Source organism: Numida meleagris, unplaced genomic scaffold, assembly GCF_002078875.1.
Source record: "Numida meleagris isolate 19003 breed g44 Domestic line unplaced genomic scaffold, NumMel1.0 unplaced_Scaffold249, whole genome shotgun sequence".
Classification (NCBI taxonomy): Eukaryota; Metazoa; Chordata; class Aves; order Galliformes; family Numididae; genus Numida; species Numida meleagris.
In genome coordinates this window covers 366,101-375,820 of record NW_018364295.1, presented here as the reverse complement: position 1 = coordinate 375,820, position 9,720 = coordinate 366,101, and the positions used below count along the sequence as shown (strand labels likewise).

The window sequence follows — 9,720 nt, the reverse complement described above, 5'->3', positions numbered from 1 at the left end:
TGTTCGCATCAACCAACAGCTGGATACCAAGCAGCCCAGGCAGTACTTCATTGGTGTCCTGGACATTGCTGGCTTTGAGATCTTTGATGTAAGAGGACAGTCTTAAAAGTTTAATGGAAGGGACATTAAGAAACAGGAATGGTTCTTTTTTGTTTTTCATTTTGGAGTACTTAACTCACAAAGTACTTAACTCACAAATGCTGTGGGTTTGTTGCATGCAGCAGTGAAAATAGCACTAAAAAGTGCTATCAGAATGTTTAATAACTGATGGCTAAAACAGATTATCAGGAAATTGAAACTTGTATTCTTGAAGATTTCGTTAAAGCAGAAGCCAGATTCCCTCTGAATGTTTGGGAATAGACCATCAGTATAGCCAAACCCAAGAAGGCAAAGTACTGTGATAACTAGCATTTTTGAGTAAGCTCTGAATGTTTTCCAGTGTTCATGAACATGTTCATGAGGGGCTAGGGTTTGAAAGTGTAAATATGTTAAAAGACAGAATACTCCAGTCACCAGTCAGGTCCACATTCATGGAGGGCCAAGAGGATGCTCAGAGGGTTGGAGCAACTCTCTTACGAAGAAAGACTGAGGGAGCTGAACTTGTTCCACCTGGAGAAGATAAGGCTCTGAGAGGAACACATTGCAACCTTCTAGTACTTAAAGGGGGCTTACAAAAAAGATAGGGGGTGGCTGTTTACACAAGCAGGTAGTGATAGGACTAGGGGGAATACTTTTCAACTAAAAGAGGAGGAGGAAATTCTTTGCTCTCCAGGTAGTGAGACACTGGAACAAGTTGCCCAGAGATGTTGTCAACGCCCTGTACCTGGATACATTCAAGGCCAGGTTGGATGGGGTCCTGGGCAGCCTGATCTAGTGGGTGGCAAACCTGCCCACAGGAGTGGGGTTGAAACTAGATGACCTTTAAGATCCCTTCCAACCCAAACCATTCCATGATTCTGTGAGACCATAATGGGTTGAGAATGAAACATACTAGAAAATCTCATGTGTTCATGGAACTGAACTTTGAAAGTAAGTAAATCTCCTTGCATTCTGCAGTTCAACAGCCTGGAGCAGCTGTGTATCAACTTCACCAATGAGAAACTGCAGCAGTTCTTCAACCACCACATGTTCGTGCTGGAACAGGAAGAGTACAAGAAGGAAGGCATTGACTGGGAGTTCATTGACTTTGGGATGGACCTGGCTGCCTGCATTGAGCTCATTGAAAAGGTATTTCGGCCTCCTGCACTTAATAGTTTCTCAGATGTAAAAGGAATTTTTCTATGCTGAAATTTAGACCGCTCTAATATGTGGCACCCACACTTAATGCAAGACATACATTTTTTTTCTGGACAGTGAGCTCTATATATTTGTCTTCATGTGTCTGATTGTGAGGTGATTAAGTTGTACCTTATATCACTCCCTGTGGGATTTTGTCCAGTAGTACATATTCACAGGTGGGCAAAATTTTCAGTCCTAGTCACAGTACTAAGTCTGTTTTAGAATTCACACTGAAATGCTTGTATTCTTTTAATGTATGCTGAGTGAGTAAATACACTGAGCAGCTTCTATGTTAATGTTTAAAGAAATGTACTATCTTGAGTCAAAAAAAAAGCATTTACATAATGTAAACTCTTCCTTTGTTACCCCTGACTGCTGATAATTTCATTCATTTTACTTTTCATCTTCAACTAACATGTACAACATGAATGTTTACATGCTAGATCTTTAATACAATACAACCCTGAAACATCTGAAATTCTTTTCATATAAATGATGAAACATCTACTAACAATATGCCATTTCTGGAGAAAAAAAGAGATGACACATTTGCATCATCACTGTCTTCCATTCATCTTTCTTATATTATCTCTTCCTTGTCCCCACTTTCTTTCTTTATATATTGGTATTTTCCTCCAGCCCATGGGCATCTTCTCCATCCTGGAAGAGGAGTGCATGTTCCCCAAGGCAACCGACACCTCTTTCAAGAACAAGCTCTATGACCAGCATCTGGGCAAGTCCAACAACTTCCAGAAGCCTAAACCTGGCAAAGGCAAGGCTGAGGCCCACTTCTCCCTGGTGCACTACGCTGGCACAGTGGACTACAACATCACTGGCTGGCTTGAGAAGAACAAGGACCCCCTGAACGAAACTGTTGTGGGGCTATACCAGAAATCATCCCTGAAGACACTGGCCTTACTGTTTGCCTCTGTTGGTGGGGCAGAAGCAGGTGATTTATATTAAATAAATTCTACAATAATAAATAAATAAATATTTGCAATAATATTTTGCTGCATTTTTCAGTAATATTCACATTTTATAAATGTAGAACTTCTGTTTTCATAATTAAATGTAGCTAGTATTACTTTGATCACTAGAGTTAAAAATATATGGAAAACAAGGTTTGCATATATAAAAGGTTTCTTAAAATAATGAAAAGTTTTTGAGTCCAAAATCTTGTCTGATTTTTGGAATTTGGTCACTCAGACTAATAAAGGATATTACAGTTTCCTAGAAACTTAATTAAATGTATTGATTTTAAGATCAGGCAGCTACACTAAAGAATTTACAAAGACTGGCTGACACACTATAAGTGTATATAAGATTTATATAATTAGAGGCATTCCCAAATACTTCAGGAAGTAATACCAAACCCAAAACAATGATGCTACATTTATGTGTAATTTTAGATGTAAAGATACATAAAGACTCATAAGTTGTTGCATTTGCTGTATTCATTAATGAGTTAATTCCTTAATTATGCTACTGTACAAGATATTACATTTATTTCCTGTTTTCAGTTTCTTAACTTTTGTTAAGAAAAGTAATTAGATTTTCTTCTGCTATCATCTGAAAAAAACTATATTGTAGCTATAAACACTGTTTACTGCATTTGATTTTTTCTAATATTACTACAGTTTCTATTTCTTAAGATAAAAATACATAGTTTTCAAAATTCTAACCACATGTTTTTGTTATTCATTTCTTTTAAAAATATATGTATTATTTTTCAGAGAGTGGTGGCGGTGGAAAGAAAGGTGGCAAGAAGAAGGGGTCTTCTTTCCAGACTGTCTCAGCTCTTTTCCGGGTACTGTAGGATAAGCATTATAAACTTTACTACATTGTGAAAAACATACAGAAAAATCAGTACAGCAAAAAAGCTTTACATCAATCTAATATATAAAATATTTATGTTCAGAAAGAGTAGAGGAACATGTTTCATAAAAAAGAGTTCTCATCAAATCATTGGAAGAATTACTACAGAAGTGCCAAAAATTTTTTATGATCATTATCTTAATGCAGCGGTTTTATTCCATCTAATAATGAGATTGTATAAGTGACATTTTTAAACATAATCTTTGCTCTTGCTCTTAAGGAAAATTTAAACAAACTGATGAGCAATCTGCGAAGCACACACCCCCATTTTGTGCGATGCCTCATTCCCAACGAAACAAAAACACCCGGTAAGTAGTTCAGGTTCAAACATGAGAAATTTGTTCGTCTCTGTGCAGTACAATGGAGTACCAATTCATAATGTCATTTGTTAGGTGCCATGGAGCATGAACTGGTGCTGCACCAGCTGCGCTGTAATGGCGTGCTGGAAGGGATCCGGATTTGCAGGAAAGGATTCCCCAGCAGAATACTTTATGCAGACTTTAAACAGAGGTCAGACACTTAATTCACTGTTTATCACAGCTTTACTGGATAATTTCTATTTCCTAACTGTTTTAAATACTGTGGATGTTATGGAAGGGTTTATAGTACCTATCTTCAGTCATACAAAAGTCAGTTGTCCAAATTAGTCATCTAGTTTCTTTCTACAGCTGACTAGAAAAGCCATCTCCAAAGAGCAATTTGAAGTCTTTTATTCATTTTTTAGTATGAGATAAAGCATGCAGAAAGAAAGCTGGCTAGCTTGGACTTAGTTAACGTTTAGATAGCAAAGAAGAATGACTTATAGACATCAGGATATGAATGTGAATAAAGCAGCCACAAAATATTCTAGACTAAATTTATTTTAAACTAAATAAAATCAGGTTCTTCTTCTTTCTCTGTATAAGCTGGAAAGTGCACTAAGAGCATGTACTACAACTGTTTTGGATGAACTGTTTCTCATCCCCACATACTTTGTTCTTGCACATAGAGTTCTCATTTGAAGATAAGGCATTAAATATGCCTTATAAGGCATGGGAAATATGCCAGCAGTTACTATGAAAAGCAGTATTCATTCTGTGTCAAGGATTTCTGTACTAAGGAAAGTGAATGTTTTATTCTAAAAATACATTTATCCACGAGAATGTCATTTCTAAGAAACAGAGTGGAATTCAGGCTTACTTCTCTCCCACTCTTAACTTCTCTTGCAGAAAAGCTTACCAATGGAATTAGTTCATAGAGGTTTGACTGAGCTTTCAGGAATCTGTTCTTCATATTCTACTTCCTCCCACAGATACAAGGTGCTTAATGCCAGTGCCATCCCTGAGGGACAGTTCATTGATAGTAAGAAAGCTTCTGAGAAGCTCCTTGGGTCAATCGATGTGGACCACACCCAGTACAAATTTGGTCACACCAAGGTACAAATGCTGCTACAAGTGCTATATATCTGTACTTTACAATTCCTGAAAATTATGTGCTGTGACCATTCCTTTTCTCCAGGTGTTCTTCAAAGCTGGTCTGCTGGGACTCCTGGAAGAGATGAGGGACGAGAAGCTGGCACAGCTCATCACGCGCACACAGGCCAGGTGCAGAGGCTTCCTAATGAGAGTGGAGTTCAAGAAAATGATGGAAAGAAGGTAGGTATATACAGTTATTTGGCCTGCTGGGCTAATCCTCAACACACACCACTGAAATGAACACAACTGAAAATGAGCTCCATCTCAATGATCTCATTTGTCTCTCATTAGTTCAGTTTACCAGTATAGATGTGTTTGAAAGTGTACACTCAGAGCAGAAGAAATATAAAACCTGTTTAAAGTATAAATCCAGTATAAAGTCCTGTTTTTGGAAGAAAAATTAAATACGTTGTCTTTAACTGATGTCACCCTTTCTACTAATTTTTGCTGAATTCTGTAAATATGCAGAATTCAGATATGTGATCTAAATTAAGTACAAACAAATATAATAATTATTATAAATATAATTAAAAATTGTAAATAATTATAAATAAAACAATTATAAATAAAACAATTATTTATAATTATTTTTTGTTACCATTATAAGCAAAGGGGAGAAGTACCTACCTCTAGCACAAGATAAGCATTCTCTTCCCTTTGACAACTGTCATGAAATGGTCTGAGTACCTTTCTGGAGATGCCCCTATTCTATGGCACTAAAAGTGGGTCAAACATCTGAACTTCAAACCTGTTCATATAAACTGGCTATCTCTACATCATACTAGGATATTTGCTTCACATACTCATAAAATATATATAAAATATATAGTATATCCGTGTATAGAATCCATTATATAGAGAACTATACAAAGTATTATATGTAGAATAGTCCATACATAATATATGTATTGTTATATAGACAGTTAATTACGTATTACACATTTAAAAATATGTAAGATAATACAGATTTTCAATGCCTTTCAGGGAATCTATCTTCTGCATCCAGTACAATGTTCGTGCATTTATGAATGTCAAGCACTGGCCTTGGATGAAGCTGTTCTTCAAAATCAAACCCTTGCTGAAGAGCGCAGAATCTGAGAAAGAAATGGCCAACATGAAGGAAGAGTTTGAAAAAACCAAAGAAGAACTTGCAAAGTCTGAGGCAAAGAGAAAGGAGCTGGAGGAGAAAATGGTTTCCCTGCTGCAGGAGAAAAATGATCTGCAGCTCCAAGTGCAGGCTGTGAGTATTGCTAATGCTTTGGCTCTCATAATGCCCTCTGTGAAATTACCACAACTGTCTCAGTAACAGAAATGTTATTACAAACCAGTATTAATTTAAACAGCATATAAATAATTATTAAAACAGAAAGGATATGAAAATATTAATTATTAAAATAGAAAGGAAAAAACACATAGAAAAGCTAAGATGGAATACATAAATATTAACAAATTTGCAATGAATTATGGCATTTGGTTCCTTACACTTCTAAATCAAGAGATAATTAATCCATTTCCCAAGTAAATGGTACAGTTTACAGTATGATATTTTAAATCATAGATGATAACTTACAGCAGCAATTATTATGTGTCTAAATAGCCTCATTTACTATATAAATTTGATATGTTATAAACTGATTAATGAAGGTAGCTTGGAGGTCCAATTAATACCTTAAAGTGGGGAATTACGAAGGGATTCAATTGGAATAAGAGTGGCTGAGAGTGAGAGGCATTTCTCTAGCATTTCTAGTCCATTACTCCTCAGGAAAAACACTGATAAAAATGCAGTCCTGTCCTTTTTCCCTGGAAAAAAAAGGATAGCAGCAATGATCCCCTCAGAATTGCCTTTACTGGAAAAGGATTAGGATTAGGATTCATATGGCCCCAACACTTCTCAAATCTATAACTACAGTCTGACATTTAAAAATATATATTCCTTTACCTTCTGTGCTTGAGGCATTCCAAAACAAATAAATAATCTCATGATAACAAGTTCTAACCAGAAATATCATAATAAAGCTGCAATGAAAATAGTAATTCCATATAGAATTTCGAAAAATATTTTATTCAAATCATGTGCAGGAAGCAGATGGTTTGGCTGATGCTGAGGAAAGATGTGACCAGCTCATCAAAACCAAAATCCAGCTGGAGGCCAAAATTAAGGAGCTTGCAGAGAGAGCAGAAGATGAGGAAGAGATGAATGCTGAGCTGACAGCCAAGAAGAGGAAGCTGGAGGATGAATGCTCAGAACTGAAAAAAGACATAGATGACCTGGAGTTAACATTGGCCAAAGTTGAGAAGGAAAAGCATGCCACTGAAAACAAGGTATGAGGCAGGAGTTGTCATTCACACTCCAGAAAAGAGCTCTGTGCTGTTACGGGAATCTTGTACCTATTACCTCTAATTACATTTGCCTCCTTTTGTCAAAGGTGAAAAACCTCACAGAGGAGATGGCAGCCCTGGACGAGAACATTGCCAAGCTGACAAAAGAGAAGAAAGCCCTCCAAGAGGCCCACCAGCAGACACTGGATGACCTGCAGGCTGAAGAGGACAAAGTCAATACGCTGACCAAAGCTAAAACCAAGCTGGAGCAGCAAGTGGACGATGTAAGCAAAATGCATACAGCCATTACAGGACAGTTTTGCAGATAAACATGGCTAGCAGAGCAGTAATGATCTTATTCTGTTTAGCTGGAAGGGTCCCTGGAGCAAGAGAAGAAACTGCGCATGGACCTCGAGAGAGCTAAGAGGAAACTCGAGGGAGACCTGAAAATGACCCAGGAATCCACAATGGACTTGGAAAATGATAAACAGCAGCTGGATGAGAAACTGAAGAAGTAAGCGTGGTTTGGGGCACCTGAATGCTGGGCAGGTATGCATAGGAGTTTTGTTCAGGCACTAACATCATTTGCTCTGTGCAAAGGAAAGACTTTGAAATCAGCCAGATCCAGAGCAAAATTGAGGATGAGCAAGCCCTGGGCATGCAGTTACAGAAGAAGATCAAGGAGCTGCAGGCAAGTCTCTGGTCCTTCCCTTCTGCCCTTCAGAAAACATCAGTTTGAGGAGGGCATGGGTGTGAAGTGTCCCTACTGTTCTCCAGGCCCGTACTGAGGAACTGGAGGAGGAAATTGAGGCAGAGCGAACCTCTCGGGCAAAAGCAGAGAAGCACCGGGCTGACCTCTCCAGGGAGCTGGAGGAGATCAGTGAGCGCCTGGAAGAAGCAGGAGGGGCTACGGCAGCTCAGATCGATATGAACAAGAAGCGGGAGGCAGAATTTCAGAAGATGCGCCGTGACCTCGAAGAGGCCACGCTGCAGCACGAAGCCACGGCTGCTGCCCTGCGGAAGAAGCATGCGGACAGCACAGCGGAGCTTGGGGAGCAGATCGACAACCTGCAACGAGTCAAGCAGAAGCTGGAGAAGGAGAAGAGTGAGCTGAAGATGGAGATTGATGACTTGGCCAGCAACATGGAGTCTGTCTCCAAAGCCAAGGTACTGAAATGCGTTTTTACAGTAATTCAAACTTATAAGCAAGTATTTATATTTTAAAGTGCATGATAATCGTATTTTATGATAAATAGTTGTCTTTTACAACTTCAATTTCTGTTTACACATTTCAAGATTAGTATAATAATGCATTGCATCTTTTTACCGAGAGCTGAAAATGTTTAGCTGATGCACCTAATATAAGGAACTACAGAGAACTCACTGCTTGATTCACTGTACTATGATATTTTAATGGAAGACACTGACATTAGCAGGTTTTCAGTTTTTCCTTAATTAGAGATTGCTTCAGTCATACATTTCTTTTTTTCCTATTATTTTATTCCTCCTCCAATAAATATTTCAATTCCCTAATAAGTAAATGCAAAGCAGAAGTTTAAAGTAATGGCACAGTGTGCCATCATCCTTTTTATGTATTTTCAAAACTGACTGTATGTTAATTAATTGTACAAATATTGGAATAAGGGATGTAGAAATATAGAAAGATATATCAGTTACTTGACATATACTGACTTAGCATACTCAAAATCATTGGTTTCATTTTTTTGCTATTCATGAGACTTCAGATGTAATTATGTTAAACCACCAATCATCCTTCATTTTGTTCTTCATTCAAATAGGCAAATTTAGAGAAGATGTGTCGTTCCCTAGAAGATCAACTCAGTGAGATAAAGACAAAGGAAGAGGAGCAACAGCGCACAATTAATGACATCAGTACACAGAAAGCTCGGCTACAAACAGAGTCTGGTAAGATATTTATGGCTTTTAAGAGAACACAGTGAATAGCCAGGAGCTTAAAAATATGGGGTCAAAAAGAGGTCATAAAGACCTGGGTTCTTGATAGAAACCAAGCTGAATATAAGCCGCAATGTGTTCTTGTGGCAAAGAAGGCCAACAGAATCCTGAGCTGCAGGAGTGCTGTCAGTAGGTGAATGGGACAGGCAACCCTTCCCTGTTATGCAGCACTGCTAAGGTCACACCTCGGAGTGTTGTGTCCAGTACTACACTTGCCAGTCAGAGTTGGAGATACTCAGGAGCAAGTCTAGCACAGGACTAATAACATGACTAAGGCACTGTAGTTTGAAGGAAGAATTCATCTACCTCCTAAACTAGACTTCATCCCTCCTGGCAATCATGCCAGGAGAAATTCAGGAGATGTCAGGAATTTACACCTCTACATATGCACTATTTAGTTCTCATGCTGTAAGCTCAATGTGAACAATAAACTTAGTGCAAACATAAAGTAAAAATGATCAAATAACAAACAAGCAAGAGTGATGAATCTCATGTCCTGACTCTAAAATGAATGGTTTACTCAGAGATAGGGATGAAGATTGGTGATTAATATTCAATGAGAGGAATAAAATGTTGTTAACCAAAACAATTTTAACGTGTATTTAATTATCAAGGATACAAATTTTTAAAAATCATAAAGAAGTTCTCTTACTTGACTGCAAACTCTCCCAGCTGAATATTCACGCCAGGTGGAGGAGAAAGATGCTCTGATTTCTCAGCTGTCACGAGGCAAACAGGCATTCACCCAACAGATTGAGGAGCTCAAGAGGCACTTAGAGGAGGAGATAAAGGTGAGGAGGTTTTCCAGTATTCTGTCTTA

General features: G+C 38.0%; 1 protein-coding gene across 1 annotated transcript in view; it reads left to right on the top strand.

Annotated features, from left to right (window-relative positions):
* Window positions 1-9,720, top strand: part of LOC110390915 (myosin-1B-like) — a 24,737-nt gene that overhangs the window by 8,268 nt on the left and 6,749 nt on the right. Inside the window, exons 4-19 of the mRNA XM_021382496.1 lie at window positions 2-88; window positions 1,057-1,227; window positions 1,918-2,227; window positions 3,012-3,085; window positions 3,374-3,461; window positions 3,546-3,663; window positions 4,445-4,568; window positions 4,651-4,787; window positions 5,592-5,847; window positions 6,687-6,929; window positions 7,034-7,210; window positions 7,295-7,440; window positions 7,527-7,617; window positions 7,704-8,093; window positions 8,726-8,852; window positions 9,573-9,691. Of these exons, the coding sequence (XP_021238171.1) occupies window positions 2-88; window positions 1,057-1,227; window positions 1,918-2,227; window positions 3,012-3,085; window positions 3,374-3,461; window positions 3,546-3,663; window positions 4,445-4,568; window positions 4,651-4,787; window positions 5,592-5,847; window positions 6,687-6,929; window positions 7,034-7,210; window positions 7,295-7,440; window positions 7,527-7,617; window positions 7,704-8,093; window positions 8,726-8,852; window positions 9,573-9,691 (2,658 nt within the window). The remainder of the gene's footprint in view (window position 1; window positions 89-1,056; window positions 1,228-1,917; window positions 2,228-3,011; window positions 3,086-3,373; window positions 3,462-3,545; window positions 3,664-4,444; window positions 4,569-4,650; window positions 4,788-5,591; window positions 5,848-6,686; window positions 6,930-7,033; window positions 7,211-7,294; window positions 7,441-7,526; window positions 7,618-7,703; window positions 8,094-8,725; window positions 8,853-9,572; window positions 9,692-9,720) is intronic.